Here is a 17,808-nt window from a genome sequence, read left to right as displayed (position 1 = left end):
CAAAGGTACCATGGTAATGTAGTTTACTCGCTTTCTTCCTAAAATTTTTTTAAAGAGAAATTATATTCATAAATCTTTTAATCATCATCTCCAAAACGATACCTAAATTTTATTCATAAATTGCCATTTTCAAATGCAGCCAATGAAAGAATTATTACTAGCAGACTTACCTTATTTTTCATTTTCAAACATTAAACAAGGCGAGAGATATTTTTCTGTAAAGTAAATATATCGAATCAAATTGATGCCAGAAATTATTGTATACTGCATTATATGCAAAATCACATGATATGGGCAAACATACGCAACCTGCAAGGCATCGGCCCCTACAAACTGAGCATCTCTTTAGGCAAAGGAAATTATGTCTACGGCATTGTCAATCGGCTCTCAAGACAACAGTTTAACTTTGAGAATCTCTTTAGGAAAGATTCCATTTGATGGAGATATAAAACTGAGCATCTTTTGGGGTAAAACTAGAAGACGATGTAATTATATAACCAGCAGATCTGTTTCAACCAAACTGTGAGTGGTTGTTTCTCCTTTCTTGGCCTGCATAGCCGGCAGTGAAAAATAACCAAAACATTTTGTGCTCCAAGAGACTGACAACAATAAAATCCAAGCAACAGACCAACTAGATATCAACCAGACTGTCTGGAACATAATCAACAGGCTGACTTTCGGTGTCCTCAAGCTCTGATTGAACGGCTGTTTGCTTAGCTTTCTTGTATCTGCTCGAACTTCTGAGGATTGTATCTAAGGTCAAACTCTTGGCCCTTGAAGAGCTTCTGATAGAGTAATTACATGCATAAGAGAGAGAATATGATTATTGTTTTATAACCAGAAAGAAAAAATCAGCAAGTATGTAACCTTGAAGTGAGAGATTTTTAAGACAAATTAGCTTCTAGTAGCATCACACAGAGATGCACAAATACTTTTTCAGTATGATACAGACGCCACTTTCATATATATATATATATATATATATATATATAATATTACACAGACACGTGCATGCACAAATATATTCTTCCTGACACTTACTTTGCTTTTCTGATGCTTCTTCCACCACTGTTCTTTCTTTTTGAGTCATAAGATCCTGAAACGATTTTGATTCAAATTGAAAAATTAGCTGGCTGCTTTAATTAAGTTCAGAGTAAATTTTGCGAACTATTAAGTAAAAGAGGACAAGTTATCCACTCAAATCTCTTGAACTTCCTATAATAGCTTCGGTGTACAATATGCCCAGCCCTCGGTCCATTCAATTTGAAGAAATATGGTAAGAGCAAAAGGAACAATAAGGTTACTGCAAAGTGGACTTGCGGACAATAGTTGGCATCAATTGTTCATATTCTGGCATCTAAAGAAACATTTTACATCCTACAAGCACAGTGTAAAGGAAATTCCAAATCCAGTTTATATACAAATAATGATAGTGTTCAGCTTCTGAACTAAGGTATTGAAGACAGATGCAGCCTCATTCATAGATGTTAAAAGGACCATTCGGAAGTCGAGAGAAGTACTGGCCTAAACAGTGTTACTTCACCTTCTCATATTCATATCTCCTATAAGGACAATATAGATAATTTAAGTGACTTACCATTAGATAATTAAAGCCACAACAAATACATTCTAAAAGACTAAGCTTTGGAAAATAAAAGAAATAGCAATGAATTTGCAGGATAGGAAGTGGCCTTCTTGATCTATAAGACTCATTAGATAAACTATGGTTTCAACAGTCTGACAAACTCAGTAATTAAGAGTGTTGAGATGTATGAAGAACAGAAAAGGTCAAATTATAATTTTTTTTTTATAAGTAAAAATATTATAATATCAAAAGGAATAACCAAGTACACTGAATGTATATAAAAAAACACCTAGCCCATATTAGAGAGCCCCTAATGACCTAAAAGCCTGTGAAAAACAATCCAAAATACACAAAGCCCGAATTGGAATAGAACACACCTCCCCGACCCCAACCCCTTGTTTCCCGTAGAACTAATACTCAACCTGAAACCCCAACCCCTTGTCCCTGTTTTCACGATGCCCTCCATTTAGACTTCCTTCTACTTGAGCAACTACTCTTAGCATTGTAGTTGATTGTCCAAAAAAGACGCTATAACTCCCTGCTTTTTTTTAAAATTGATTTAGTTTCAAGCGTGTGGCTTGCCTCAATTGCAGTGATTAGTTCTTTAAATTGGTCTTCACATCCTCCATGTGAAATCCCCACGAAATGCTGAATCTCGTTAACTTTAGGTAGAACCCAATCTGCTATCGGAGGAAGAGAGACGAGGGGAGCAACATTATCCCCAGACACAGTATCCAACTGCACTCCCGACTCTAGACATTCCTCCATACAAGACACCAACGACAAACCCATATTCAAATCTCGTAGCTCCTCAGCAACTCCATTGGTTCTTTCCAATGGTATCAAGGTCCCCATTGGAGATTCTAAGGTGACAGTAAGTCCCTTCACCTCTGGCGACCCTTTATATGCAACTTCAGCAGATTCTACATCTCCTTCATGTTACATAGATAATTTAGGATATTATGGGATTTGATTTGTAATATTTTAGGGATGTTTTCCTTTATATCTAGATTGTATATAGCAGATAATTAGACTGTAAATAACGTTGGAAATATTTACCTTATATAGCATTTAGGCGCTGGAAATCTAGCAACAACTATGTAAATCTCTTATATATATAATGAAAGCAAACCCTATGGAAAGGATATTCAAACCAACTTTGACATGGTACCAGACTCCTCTTATTTCCATCGCTTTGGTCTTAATCATAGGGTGCGATTTTTCATTGCTATTCTTGGGAGGATTTTTTTTTCCTGATTCAGCAAGTTCTTTCTTGCTCTTAGTGGGTCTCGGTGCTTTCTATGGGGTCAAACCTTGTGGGTTTGAGTTTTTGGTGGCTGTCGGAACAGTTTTTCAGAGTTACGAACTCTGTCCTTTGGTGCAAGCCACTTCTCTCAATGGTTTTTCGTGGTGGCTATGCCTCTTTGTGGCTGTCGGCATTATCTGGTGGTTGTTGTGTGGTAGTCGACCACTTATGCATGGCTAACGATGGAGCTGGTCATCGATTGTTCTTCTCCGAGTGTTATCGGCGCACTGTTTTTTTTGCTAATACTCGGTTCTGGGCAGGTATCTCTCGTGGGCCTTCTTGTTTGGGCTTGTATTTCTCAATTGAGGCTTGCGTTACGTGACTGATCTGAGCCTTCTTGTTTATGCTGGTGAATATTAAGTGCACTGGTTGCATTTTGGGTCTTTTCACTTCTTAAATTTTGACAATTTTTTTGAGTTGGGGCTCGGCGATTCTTGTGCTGCTTATTGCTGTGACTGTATGAAATTTTCTGGTTGGACTTATTACTATTTTTAAGTGGTTTTTCATCATGTCTCTTGAAAATACTATTGTTCGATTTACTGGAAAGAATTTTCCTACATGGGAATTTCAATTTAAAATGTTTTTGAAAGGGAAAGAATTATCAACTCATATTGATGGTTTTGGTCAAATTCCCACTAATGAAAAAGAATTTACACAATGGGAGGTCAAGGATGCTAAAGTGGTCTCTTGGCTGTTGGGGACGATTGAGCCCCATATTGTGACCAATCTTTGCTGTTTTACTACAGCTCAAGCTATATGAGACTATCTCCATCGCATTTATCATCAAGATCATAGTACTCAGAAATTCCAATTGGAGTTGAAAATTAGCAATTATACTTGAGGTAATTTGACCATTGAACAATTTTATTCTGGTTTTATTAACCTCTGGAGCAAGTATTCTGCAATTGTTCATGCTAAGGTTCCCCGACGGCACTAGCAGTGCTTCAAGTGGTTCATGCTGAGAGTCGATGTGAGCAATTTCTGATGAAGCTTCGGCCTAAATTTGAACCTATACGGACTGGCTTATTGAACCGTCACCCGGTTCCTTCATTGGATATTTGCTTAGGAGATTTATTGCGTAAATAACAACGGTTATCCACTCAGATAGGTATGACTTCTGAGAAGATCTTTTCTGAGGCAGTGAATGTAGCCTATGCAGCACAAGGAAAAGGGAGGAACAAGTTGCAGTGTTTCTGTTGCAAGGAATTTGGTCATATTGCCGCAATTTCCCTAAGAAAGTTTGTAACTACGGCAAGAAAGAGGGTCATATCATCAAAGACTGTCGAGTGCAGCCTCAGAATTGCCAATCCCAAGCTTTTCAGGCTGCTATTCAGTACTCTTCTTCTTCTTTTGCGCCGTCCACTGTAAACTCTGATTCACCTATTCTCACACCAACAATGGTCCAACGGATGATTGTGTCTGCTTTTACGACCTTAGGCCTGCAAGGTACGATTACTAACTCAACTTCTTGGATTGTTGATTCGGATGCTTCTAATCATATGACTAGTAATATGAGGGTCTCCATGGTGTTTGTAAGTATAGAGGAACGCAAAATATTCAGATTGCTGATGACAATACTCTTCCTATTACTATTGTTGGTAATTTGGACTCTTCATTTCGCAATATTTTTGTCTCTCCTGGCTTGTCTACCAATTTGATTTCTATTGGACAATTGGTAGATAATAACTGTGATGTTCATTTTTCTCATAGTGGTTGTCTTTTGCAGGATCAGGTGTCGAGGACGGTGATTGCGAAGGGGCCTAAAGTGGGAAATAAATATTTCCTTTATAGTTTCCTATTCCTAATGTTGTCTCTTGCTTGTACAGCTACTGCCAATAATAATGAAGTCTAGCATAAGAAATTGGGTCATCCTAATTCTGTTGTCTTGGCTCATCTTATGAAACATGGTTTGTTCAGCAATAAAGATTCCTTTACTTCTTCTCCTGTGTCTCTTGATTGTGCTACTTGTCGTCTTGGTAAAAGTAAAACTTTACATTTTCTTGCGCATGGTAGCAATGCTTCTAATTGCTTTGAGATTGTGCATATTGATGTTTGGGGTGTGAGTCATGTTCTTTCTCATGGCCAGTATGGTTATTTTGTGACGTTTATTGATGATGATAGTTGATTCACTTGGATATATTTTCTCCGTTCTAAAGCTGACATGTTTTCTGTCTTTCAAAAATTTGTTGCGCTTGTCAAGACACAATTCAGTACTTGTATCAAAACTTTACGCTTCGACTCAGGGGAGGAGTACATGTCTCATTCTTTTTAGACTATTCTTCAGCAAAAGGGGAATCATTTTCCAGCGTTCTTGTCCTTATTACACCTCAACAAAATGGAGTCGCTGAGCATAAGAATCGACATCTTTTAGATGTCGTTCTTACTTTGTTGATTGATTCTTCTATACCTTCTAAGTTCTGGGCAGACACTTTGTCTACTGTTGTCTTATTTGATCAATCGTTTGCCTACTGCACACTCTAAATTATGATTCTCCCTATTTTCGATTATTTGGCATATCTCCTGAGTATCAATCCTTTCATACTTTTGGGTGTGTTTGTTTTGTTCATCTGCCACCTGTTGAGCATTATAAGCTAGCTGCTCAGTCTGTCACATGTGCCTTTATGGGATATAGTCATACTCAGAAAGGATTTGTTTGATATGATGCTCATGCAAACAAATTCCGGATCTCCCGGAATGTGATTTTCTTCGAAAGTCAATATTTCTTTCAGTCTCAGGTTATTTATGATCCTCCTATTACTCTTCTTCCCGCTTTTAATGATGTGTTTTCTTCTAATGAGCGATTTAAACCAGGTGTGGTGTATCATCGACGTCTTCCCCCTTTTTCAACGCCCCTTCCAGACACAAGAGTATGGTATTAATTATGAAGAGACATTTGCACCTGTTGCCAAAATGACTATTGTACAGACTATCTTGGCATTGCGTCGCAGTGGTGGTCTCTCCTACAGATGGATGTGAAGAATGCTTTTCTACATGGGGATTTGAAGGAAAAAATTTACGTCTCCACCTCCAAGCATGTTTGCTACACCTTCCTCAGAGGTTTGTCTACTACGCCGATCCTTGTATGGATTGAAATAGGCTCCGAGTGCATGGTTTGATATATTTCACTCTACCCTGCTTGCTTTTCATTTTAGTCAATTTGATTCCTCTCTTTTTCTTCGCGAGACTTATGCAGGATTTGTATTGCTTCTGGTACATGTTGATGACATTGTGATTACTGGCTCTGATACTGAGTTAATTAAGTAATTACAACAGCATCTCAAGGCTTCTTTTCACATAAAAGATTTTGGTCCCCTACAGTATTTTATTGGCCTTGAGGTGCAAATTACTCCAACTGGTACATTGTTACACCAGCACAAATACACGTAGGAAGTTATTTCATTGGCTAGTCTCCAATCAGGTAACTCTGTTCTTACTCCCTTGGTGGTAAATCTTAAGCTTCGTCAAGAGGAAGGCGAGCTTCTATCAGATCCATCCTTGTATCGACAGCTTGTTGGGAGTTTGAACTACTTGACGATTACTCATCCTGACATTTCTTTTGTTGTGCAGCAGGTCAGTCAATTTATGCAGGCCTCTCGACATCTTCTTGAAGGGCACCTCTACACGCGGATTGTTCTTTCAAGGAATCTTCCTTACAGTTGGTGCGGTATAGTGATGCTGATTGGGCCGGATGTGCGGATTCTCGTCACTCTGTTACTGGCTGGTGCATGTTCTTAGGCAATGCACTCATTTCTTGGAAGAGTAAGAAGCAAGACAGAGTTTTCAAGTCCTCCACTGAGTCTGGGTGTCGTGCTATGTCTTCCACATGCTCTGAGATCACATGGCTTCGAGGGTTATTGGGTGAACTTGGTTTTCCTCAGCTTCATTCCACTCCTCTTCATGCTAATAATATCAGTGCTATTCAGATCGCCGCTAATCCAGTCTTCCATGAGTGTATGAAACATATCGAAGTCGATTGTCATTCCATACATGAATCGTTTGACAAACATGTGATTACTCTTCCTCACATTTCCACTGAACATCAAACTGCAGACATATTCACTAAAGCTCTTTAACGGCACCGACATCAGTTCTTAGTTGACAAATTGATACTTCTAGATCTACCAGCATCAATTTGAGGGGGGATGTTATGGAGATAATTTAGGATATTATGGGATTTGATTTGTAATATTTTAGGGATGTTTTCCTTTATATCTAGATTGTATATAGCAAATAATTAGGTTGTAAATAACATTGGAAATACTTACCTTGTATAGCATTTAGGCGCTGGAAATCTAGCAACAACTATTTAAATCTCTTCTATATATAATGAAAGCAAACCCTATGGAAAGGGTATTCAGACCAACTTTGACACTTCAGACCTCGGCAGTACACCATTTTCCTTCAACTCCGACGTGGGAGCCATAGTTTTCAAATTATAATTATGAAATTCAAAAGCACATATGCTATGTATAAAACCTCATAGTAAAATACCAATGTTAGGCAATAGAAACTCCAGATAGAATTTGAATTACCATGCTGCGGTGAGTTCAGATTTGCATTGCTTTCTCCATCAGAATAGTCAGATGAAAATGAATTAGCTGACGGAGTTCTGGTGCTGGAATCCGAATTTCTGACTCCTCCATCTTCAGAACTCCCACTAGAATAATCGTTGAAAATTCTTCCTGATTTGGCTAACAAGCTCTTGTCATGTTCTGATCTATTTACAACTTCCCCGGCATCGTTAAGAGAAGCTTTTCTAACAGCCTGGCCAACGCCTGATTGACTCTTGTTACCTAATTTGTTTTGATCAACTGTCTTCTTAGAATTCCCCAAGTTAGACTTTGACACAGCAAAAGCTTCACTTTTCTTCTCTGAATTAATGCTGGTCAGCACAGCATCGGCAATACTGAGCCTTCTTGCATCTTCAGGAAGTGAAGTGAGCTTATCAGACTTACCGATTAGTGGAGCTATTGTCCCACTTCTCATAGAAACTTTTAGAAGCTTATTTTCAGGTTGAAGCATGTGCTCTGCTCTTTCATCCTTTGACAGTGATCCTAGCAGTTGGGTGGTGGTGCTAGATTTGGCAGCTTCTGATTTACCTCCATTCCCTTCCTTCTCGTTTTTCATTTTAGTTGACGCCTCCACCTCACTTTGATTATTAGTTGAAGGTATTGAATCCCTATGACCATCTTCTCGAACTGGAAGGCTCTTTGTAGCAGAATTTAGTTTCTTCTTAGATTTCTTTCTCATTTTTTCATTACCATTCTCTGCATCTGCCTGAGTTTCACTGTTATGCAGCGAGGACTCCACCCCATCTACATTGACATCACTGGTTTCCTGACCAGCACCAAAAAGGGAAGTAATTAATGTTTTTGCTTTTGATGCCTTTCCCTTTGTTAGAGAAAAATTGCCTTCTTTTTTAGCATTCACACTGGAATGGTCACCAATTACAGTTTCACAAAAGTGTGATGCAAATATGTCATGTTCAGAACTTTTGACATGCTCTACACCTGATTTATTCGGTTTTCCTCCAACTGAATCTTCGCTTCTGGAAATTTTTAAAATCTGGTTCTTTCCAAGGTGAAGCATGTGCTTTGCACATTCATCCTTTGATACTGATCCTTGTAATTGCATGGTGATAGTGTTGCTGGCAAGCAATTTTCCTACACTTCCTTGATTCTCATTTCTCATTTTAGAAGAAGCTTCTGCCTTCCTTTGATTATCAGCTAAAGGCGTTGAACTGTGATGACCAGTGTCTTGAGCAGCAGAATTCTTTTTCTTCTTAAATTTCCTTTTCTCATCCACATTCTCTGCATTTGCTTGAGTTTTGCCAATTTTCTGGAAGGAATCTACCTCATCTTCCAGGGCATTACAGGTTTCCCTTCCTGTAGAAAAAAGAGAAGCCTTTACTGTTTTTGTTTTTGATAATTTCTTTCTCATTTTGTCATCCGTACTCTCTGAATTTGCTTGGGCTTTGCTGATATGCTGCAAGGACTCCACCACATCTCCATTGACCTCACGAGTTTCCCAACCGGCACCCAGAACACAAGTACTAACTGTTTTTGATTTTGATACTTCTTTCCCCTTTACTGGAGAAAAATCCCTTTCTTCTTGCTTATCTTTGCAACTGTAATCATCACCATTTATAGTTTTATGAGGCTCAGTTGAAGATATGTCATGTTCAGAACATTTAGCATGCTCAAGATGAGATTTCATTAGTGTCCCTTCAATTGAATCCTCAATTTTCCTCTTCTTCCTTCCTTTCTTAACTGATTTCCTATCCTTTAGGATTCCAGTCCCATTTAACGATTCAGAAGTGGCAATCACTTCTTTAGCATTTGTATCTGTTTCATTCTGACTGGGTGGTTTGAACTTTTTTGACAGTATTCCTTTTGAGACTCTATTATGTGATGATTCTCTTTCCACATAAACTCTATTAGTCAAACCAGTTTCACAATCATCCTCATCATTAGGGACACCATTCTCGGGCCTGGAAAGCTCAATGTCATTTCGGAGACTACTAGGCCCTTTGAATCCTTTCAACTCAAAAATACAACTATCCTTTGAATTTTTCATTTTTCCAACTCCAACTGCTGTTTCTTCATCAGATGCATCGTCGTTGCTATTGACATTCCCAGCACTAGTGTCACACGTGTTGATATCTACAAACAAACAATAACATTACAATCAGCAGGCTACGATTCCAGGACATCAACATAACTGCAATGCATCATCGAAGTGCAGGTGGTAAATATATAGTGAAATTTTACCCCCACAAACAAATAAATTTATTAATGATGGTTTGCATTTTGAAAATTATAATATTAAAAAATACGAAAATAATATCAATGCGAGAGATTCTTGCTAAAACTGATAGCATCCTTGCAGTAATGCACAATTTTTGAGGCTCCTGAACATATATTTTTTTTATAATGCAAAATATTTTTCAGCATGCCAAGATTTCACAATTGTCCCGTAAATCAACGGGATGCATTCTTTAAAATTAAGATACAATTTGATTAAAGCAAGACTAAATTAAATCATATTCCATGCAACAGGCGCAAGTCACCTGGCACTTTATCATGATCCCCAATTTCAGGGAAGGGATCACACTGCTTTTCCTTCAGAGAGAGCCCACAGCGTTCAGAAGTCATTGCATCCTGAACAATGTCTCCATCTAAATGTGGTTCATTACTTGAATCCTCCAGATTAATTCCCACAGCGACCCTAGAACTTTCTTCCCCAACAACTTTCTCACAAGATGGAACAGCAGCATCTACTTGAGTAGACGAATTTGAAGATTTCTTTTTCCTTTTCTTTTTCCCACTGCCTGAGTCACTTCCTCCTACCAAATGTACATTCTCGAAAGGTTCAGAAGCTAAACATTCAACGGTGGCATTTGCCTTCTGTTTGTGCACTAATGAAAGGGGTAATTTATTAATTTCTTCCACTTTATGGACTGGATCAACCTGCTTTTCCATTATAGAGATTCCACAAAGTTCAGAAGTTGCAGCCTCCTGGACACCTTGTCTAGGAACTGATGTTGCACCAGGTTCTTCACCTAAAACCTTGTGTTTAATTACCACAGTAGCACTAGAATTTTCTCCAGCATCTTTCCCAGCAGAAGGAACTTCACCCAGCACATGATTAATAGAATTTGAAGATTTCTTTCGCCTTTTCTTGCTCTTCCCACTTCTTGAACCAGTTTCCAACAAATGGACATCCTCAACTGGTTCAGTAAATATAGTGTCTAAGGTGGCATTGGTCTTCAGTTTGTCCCCCATGGAGTGCTGAGATGTACCCACTGCCTTGGAGTTTTTTTTATTAGAATTGCAAGTCAAAGCTGTCTTTCCTTCCGACGAATCTTCATCTTCGTCTTTCTTTTCAATCTTACGCTTTCTCTTTCCATGAAGTCTCACTTGTGAAGCTTCCTCCAAAGACTTCTTGCATTTCAAATCAACATCATTATTGAAATTTCCAGTCATGCAATTTCCATGTTTTTCTGTAACTTCAGTCTCCTTGCTCAGATAGTCAGTCTTCTTTATTTTAGAAACCAACCTCCTACTTGTGTTGGAAGACGAACTCCTGCAAGGTTCATCAGCAATGTCTTTTATTCCCATCCTCATATCACATGAAACTTCTCTACCTGCATCAACTAAGGACTTTTCTGGAATTATAATATCCTGCTGTGATGCATCTTTGTCAACTCCAGTAAATGAAGCATCCTTTTCTTTTAAAACTCCTCTACTAGATTCACTGGAACCATACCGGTCAGCAATAGGAACATTCTCTTTCGCATTATGGTTGCTCTCAACTAGCGGCAGTGATGAATCATCATAATTGGATTGCCTTTTCAGTGGACCATCATGAGGAAGATCAATCCTATCAAAAGAAGTACCATTCTTGATGCCAAAACAGCGTAATAGATTGTTTTCAATGGCAGGAACAAGGGAATATTGATTTTCACCATGCTCCGCCGAACGAGAAGCATCAACACCAAGAAACCAATTCTTCTTGACCCCATCAAAAGCACTTTTTACAAACATGGAATCTGATAAGTGATAAAAGTATCCTTTGCGCTTAACCTGCCAAGTTTATTATACTTTGTTAAAGGGAATGACATAGATATGTATTCAACAAGCAAGATATTCAACATTCTTGTTCTGAATGTTAAAGAGTATACCTTTAAAGCATGAATTTGTATCAGCCCAATGTTAGGGAAGCACAGTGGGTGTTCATATATAATTTTCTCTGCACTTCGTCAACATAAATAGATCATTAGAAGTAGAAAGTGACGAACCATTACTTCTTGCTTAGACTAGTAGACACATTTTAAGCACTGGATCAATTGGAAGTTTTGATCATTCTTTAGAATTAACTCTCAACTAGTTCATAAATACAAACAACTGCTAAAATAGAATGAGCTATCAACTAGTTCATAAATACAAACAAAGTGTTAAAATAATACGGAAACAAGAAAAAAGCATAACATAACACAAATCTTTGCCTCATTGACAGTTATCTTCCAACATCCTCGACTATCAACTAGTCCATCCATTTGGGTGGGATTGGCATTTTTGAAATGCACCTGAAAAAAGATAACGGGCATTCAATGCCTCATTGACAGTCAGCTTCCAAAATCCTAGACTATCAAATAGTTCATCCTTTTGGGTGAGATTGGCGTTTTTTGTATTTTTTTGTTCTTTTCATAAGATAGAATTTTATTCAACGAATGTAATAGGCGAAGTCCATGTATACAACATCTAATTACTTCCGAGGATGCGGTGCACGGGAACGGGAACGGGAACGGGGTTTACTCCTCAAGGGTGGCGGGCCCTCTGCCTTGGAGTGGTTCCCCGACATTAAAAAAAAAAACAAAAAGAGAGAGAGAGAGAGAGAGAGAGAGAGATGAAAATAGAAAATCATGAGTTGAAACTCCATTAAACACTATTGCAGAAAACCATTGAAATAAAGAAAATACAAAGAATTTCCCGATTTCCTTCATAGTGTGCTCCTTATTATTAAAGCATTGCTCATTCCTTTTCCACCAAATACACCACATGAGATACAAAGGAAACCATCTTCCACGCAGCAGCCACTTGAGGAGAGCTTTGAAGCCCCATCCAGAACGCAAGTAAATCCACTACTTTCATAGGCATCACCCAAACCAGCCCAACTCTACTGAAAATACCATCCCACAATGCCTTTACCACCTCGCCGTGCAGAAATAAATGATCCACAGATTCGCTATGTTTCTTACAAGTGAAACACCATTCCATAACAACATGCTTCCATATCATTCTATCCCTCTCACTATCCCCAAACCCCAGGGAATATAAGAAGCTGAAAAAAATCAGAAACCTCATCAAGCTCCCAGTCCTATGTAGCTCTAGTAAAACCAACATCCCACCGCAAGGTTCTATTAGAACGGACTAACAAATCAGAAACGGAAGCATTCCGATGGGCTGGCATAAGATAAATAGCCGGAAACACACTAAAAAGAGCTTGAACACCACACCAAACATCAAACTAAAAACAGATCCTTGAACCCTCACCAACAGCAAAGTTAATATGTTTAACAAAATTCTCCCATCCCTTTCTAATAAATTTCCCAAGACTTACACCATAAGCCCCCCTAGCCTCCTTAGAACACCATCCCCCCAATCACTCCCATATTTCTGATCTATAACCTCCCTCCACAACGAGTCCCCTTCCAATTGATTTCCTCCACAACCATTTCCCCAACAAGGCCTTGTTGAAGCTACTCAAATTGCGAACCCCCAAACCACCATTTGAAATAGGAGAACAAACTCTATTTCAACTAACAAGGTGGATTTTAGTCTCCTCTCCCATTCCATCCCACAAAAATGTACGAAATAATTTTTCAATCCGGTTTCCCACCACTGCAGGCAAAGGAAATAAAGAAAGGTAATAAGTTGAGAAGTTGGAAAGAGTGCTTTTAATAAGAGTAACTCTACCCTGTTGTGATAAGTATAACCACATCCAACCTGCCAGCCTTTCTCAATCTTCTCAACTACCTCATCCCAAATAGACTTAGCCTTGAAAGATGCCCCCGATGGAAGGCCAAGATATTTCATAAGTAGAGCAACAACTTTACACCCCAAAAGAGCCACCCAACAATTAATATTCCACACCTCCCCCACCAGAACCATCTCCGACTTACCCAAATTCACCTTAAGGACAGATACAGCTTCAAAAAATAATAACACAGCCCTTAAGGCTTGAATCTACCCACGATCAGCATCACAAAAAATAATGGTATCATTTGCTCATTTGCAAAAAGATGAGAAAAACCATTGTTAGCATTTCCCACCGAAAAAAAGGAAAGACCCCCCCCCCCCAAACATCAGCCTCCACCATACGACTCAAAGCCTCCATGATAATGACAAAGAAGAGAGGGGATAACAGGTCCCCCTATCTCAAACCACAAGATCTGTGGAAAAAACAATAAGGATTTCCATTAACTACAGAGCAATAGAGACGCAATGTCTAATCCACACAAACCACCTCTTCCCAAAACCACATATGCTAAGCATACATAAAAGGAAGTCCAAATTCACATGATCATATATGCCTTTTCCATATCCAGTTTACAAATAACACCTAGGACACCCTCCCTCAATCAACTATCTAAACATTCATTAGCAATAAACACAAAATCAAGTATTTGCCTGCCCCGAACAAAAGCATTTTGTGATTTAGAAATAATTTTTTCTATCACCGTACTCATACATTGGCAAGCACGTAAGAAATTATCTTATAAACCCCACTTCAACTCAAAGGCCCCAGCTATCTTAGGAATAAGAGCAATAAAAGTAGCATTAAGAGACTTCTCGAACTTATGATAGGAGAAAAATTCCTGGAAAACCCGCATCACATCTACTTTCACAACATCCCAACAAACCTGGAAACAAATCGATAGAAAAACCATCCAGGTCAAGGGGTTTATCTTTGAGCATCCTACAAACCACCTGATAAACTTCATTTTCCTCAAACGGCCTCTCCAACCAGCTCGCAAAAAAGGGATCCAATGTATCAAAAACCAAACCATGAAGATTAGGCCTCCAATCAGCAATCTTGGTTAACAGAACTTCATAAAACTACACAGTATAATCCTGAATCTCAGAGGGGGATGGAAAGCACACTATTATCAAAATAAAGCAACTCAATGGCATCACTATGCCTATGTGAGTTAGCCATTTTGTGAAAAAACCTCTTCCATCAACAAAATCCTCTCAATGATCACCACCTCTTTTTCCTCAACAATGCCTCCTCATTCATAAACTCAGTCTCCTCCCCATCCTCCAAAGCATACAACTCCTCCAAAAGGGAATTTTTCTGATTATCAATATTCCCAAAAACTTTATCATTCCACTTTCTTTAAATCATTCTTCAAGGCCTTAAGCTTACTTGCAAGAATAAAACTAGGAGTTCCCGTAAAATGATAAGAAGTCCACCAACTCCTAACCCTATCCACAAACCCGTCAACTCCAAACCACATATTTTCAAACATAAAATAGCGTCGACCCCCATGTGTATACCACAATCTAGTAGAATAGGGAAGTGATTTGAACAAATACGAGGCAATCTCTTCTGACATAACTCAGGGAAATGAATCTCTCAATATGGAGATACGAGGAATCTATCTAGTCTTGACCAACCCCCATTGTTGAACCAAGTGAATGCTCACCCTACCTCTTCTCATCAGTTTAAGTTTTTGGGATAAGTAGTGATTTCATATGATATCAGAGCAAAGCTCCTAAGTTCGACTCTACGCTCTACCCCATTTCATTAAATATTTCACGTGTTGGGCTAACGACATACTAGTGTCTCCTAAACGCTCACTAGGGAAAAGAATTATGTTGAAATCTCCACACATACACCAAGGAAAATCCCACAAATAATACAAACCTACCAATTCCTCCCACAAGAAACATCTATCCCTGTCGAAATTTGGCCCATAAACTAATGCAAAAGCCCACTTCCACCCATCTTCAATATATTTAAAAGGACATGCTACGGTAAAATGCCCAATACACTCCTCCATTAACTCCACCACTCTATTATCCCACGTCAAAAGCACACCAACTAAAGCTCCCGAAGAAGCCAAATAAGCCCGACCCACAAAAGAACACCCCCAATAACTACAGATAATACTTCTATCAATAAAACCTCGCTTCGTTTCTTGAAAAAAAATTATATCAATCTTCCAACTACAAAGGAGAGACCTTATACGAAGACGCTTGTTAACATCATTGATCTCCCTCACATTCCAAGAAAGAATCTTAGGCTTCATAGGAAAAATGAGATGCCCTCCCTTTCAATCTATCACTCCCAACACTGCCTTCCTTTTTATCATAATTAATGGAGCATTCTAATCTTCTTAACTCCCTTTCCTTCTTAGAAGCTGACTTCAAAGCCGAGGAACGACCAGCTTCAATAGCAACAAGAAGAGCCTTAAATTGATTTTCAAAACCAACACAAGATATCCTCACACACGCCTGTACTTCCTCAACCTTTTTTAAAACCCATTCCGAGGCAATTCTGGTTGGAGTATGAGGTGGGAGGGTACGAAGAGGAGTCAGACTACCCACATCCTCATCAAAGCATTCCCCCTCATATATCTATCTCCAACTATAAATTGGGCTCAACCGAATCCTCTCCATCTAAAACCACCTAATGTAGTTTTCCAGAATTAGCCAAAACCGAGCTATTGACCATCTTAGTATGCAACAAATTTTCAATTGGAAAAATAGGTTTTAATGACAAAGGAACCGAGTCCAATAGGTGCACACGATTAGCCAACGACACGAACGGGCTAAACTCCCCTCCACTCAGCACCTCCTTTTCAACGTCCCGCAGCACTATTTCACCCTCTTCTACTTTCGGCGACAATACTATTTCCGTCACACCACCAGAGGAGTCGCCAGAGACAGGTGAAGTAGTCCGTGCCGCTTTCGAGACCATCAGAGCAAGTATCGGCGCCCACATGCTAGAAGAGGAAGCCGAAACCAAAACTTTTCTTATCCTTCTATTCAAGCTTTTAACTAGGCCCGACCCATTCACTATAACCGAGACACCGAGACACCAAGCGAGAACTTCTTCAAAACATCCACAACGGTCTCCCTCCGTCCCTCAGCAATGTAAGAAGATGATACAACCTTCTCAGGTACTCTATAATTCATGCTCGAAATAGAGGAAGAACAAACCGCTTGTTGCAATGATTCTTCAAACCTCCTCCATCCCTCGCCCTTTAATCCTTTTGGTACAGCGATGAAATCACGCCTTTTATCTTGTCCAAACTCTGACAAAGACAAAAACCGACCGAAACTATTGTGACATCTTTGAGCCACCAACACCAAATTCCCCTTCCTTCAAGTTTTAAATAACTAAGAGGAACCAACTGATGTCCACAAGCTCCCACCGCAGATGCCAACCACTCCATAGCAACAACATCAATAGAGATGAACTTAGTGACCCTTCGACTATTCTCAGTAATCCTCCACCACTGATCATTCTCACATTTAAACTAAAAAATCTTCTGATCAATAAGTTTGGCATTTTTTAAATTCACCCGGCTAAAGCATTCAAATCCATTGAATTTTCCAGGTCTTAAATGAATGTTTAATATAAGTCCCAATAAATTTTGAAAATTCGTTAAGAAGACAACATAAATAATCATGTACTACGAAATCATGCATGAAACGCATCAAAAGCAACTCCACAAATTTGAGGTTCAAATAAGAACCCTCGAGCATTAACCCTGAAAAAAAATATCTTCCTGTGTTCTTGGCTGTGTGGATTAATAATTTATTCTTATAAAAAAAACTGAAAATATATCTGATAAAAACTTAGAAAAAAGTAAACGAAAGAAGTTACGGCGACATAGAAGAATTAGGTTACTTTTGAGATCGGAAACAGTGTCGCAATCCGAGACCATCAAGGCCAAGTGAGTATCGAGGCTGGTGTCCACGAACACTATGTTGTTCTGAGACGTATCATCATCGGAACCAGGTTCCGCCATTGATGGACTTGTTGAGCTGATGAAAGTGGCTTGGTCAGAGTGAGTTAGTTCCTCCAGAGTAGACGAAAGAAAGACACAGCCTCCGATTATTTTCGTTCGAATAAACGTATTTCATCTGCGGCGGGCAATTTCGATGGAGTTTGGGACACCGCCTGGACAAACGTTATATATATTTTTAGGAAAATTATATTCATTATCTAATAATAATAAATATGTCACATCTTATATTGTAGAATAAATGATAAACATATCATCTCTTACATAGTAAAATAAAAATAAGATGAGAATATAGACATTTTTTACGGGTAATAATACTTACTGGGCATTACTAACTCTCTAATACTATGATTGAGCAAATATTCGAAAATTTAA

At 38.8% G+C, this 17,808-nt stretch overlaps 1 protein-coding gene across 3 annotated transcripts; it reads right to left on the bottom strand.

The window, feature by feature from the left end:
- Window positions 1–460: 460 nt before the first annotated feature.
- Window positions 461–17,556, bottom strand: LOC108987173. 3 transcript variants are annotated; one of them, XM_018960049.2, is made up of 6 exons: window positions 17,316–17,556; window positions 11,575–11,642; window positions 9,961–11,476; window positions 7,424–9,553; window positions 1,042–1,096; window positions 461–785 (listed from the first exon to the last, which is right to left on the bottom strand). In XM_018960049.2, exons 1-6 carry the CDS (start codon window positions 17,434–17,436, stop codon window positions 632–634), a joined length of 4,044 nt encoding a protein of 1,347 aa, XP_018815594.1. In that variant the 5' UTR covers window positions 17,437–17,556; the 3' UTR covers window positions 461–631. The 3 variants fall into 3 exon arrangements, with proteins under 3 accessions (XP_018815594.1, XP_035543300.1, XP_035543301.1); XM_035687407.1 differs by having other exon boundaries at window positions 461–782; XM_035687408.1 differs by lacking the exon at window positions 11,575–11,642 and having other exon boundaries at window positions 17,316–17,388.
- Between the last annotated feature and the right edge of the window lie 252 nt (window positions 17,557–17,808).

The sequence above is a fragment of the Juglans regia genome, chromosome 2 (genome assembly GCF_001411555.2).
Source record: "Juglans regia cultivar Chandler chromosome 2, Walnut 2.0, whole genome shotgun sequence".
Classification (NCBI taxonomy): Eukaryota; Viridiplantae; Streptophyta; class Magnoliopsida; order Fagales; family Juglandaceae; genus Juglans; species Juglans regia.
Note: the sequence above shows the minus strand (reverse complement) of the source record. Positions and strands in the feature narration are given on the sequence as shown.

Coding starts and splice junctions, on each gene's coding strand:
- LOC108987173 (XM_018960049.2), bottom strand. CDS start 17,436: ATGGCGGAACCTGGTTCCGATGATGATACGTCTCAGAACAACATAGTG. Junction 11,643..17,315: donor CACTGTTTCCGATCTCAAAA/GTAACCTAATTC, acceptor GACGAAGTGCAG/AGAAAATTATATATGAACAC. Junction 11,477..11,574: donor TACAAATTCATGCTTTAAAG/GTATACTCTTTA, acceptor TAAACTTGGCAG/GTTAAGCGCAAAGGATACTT.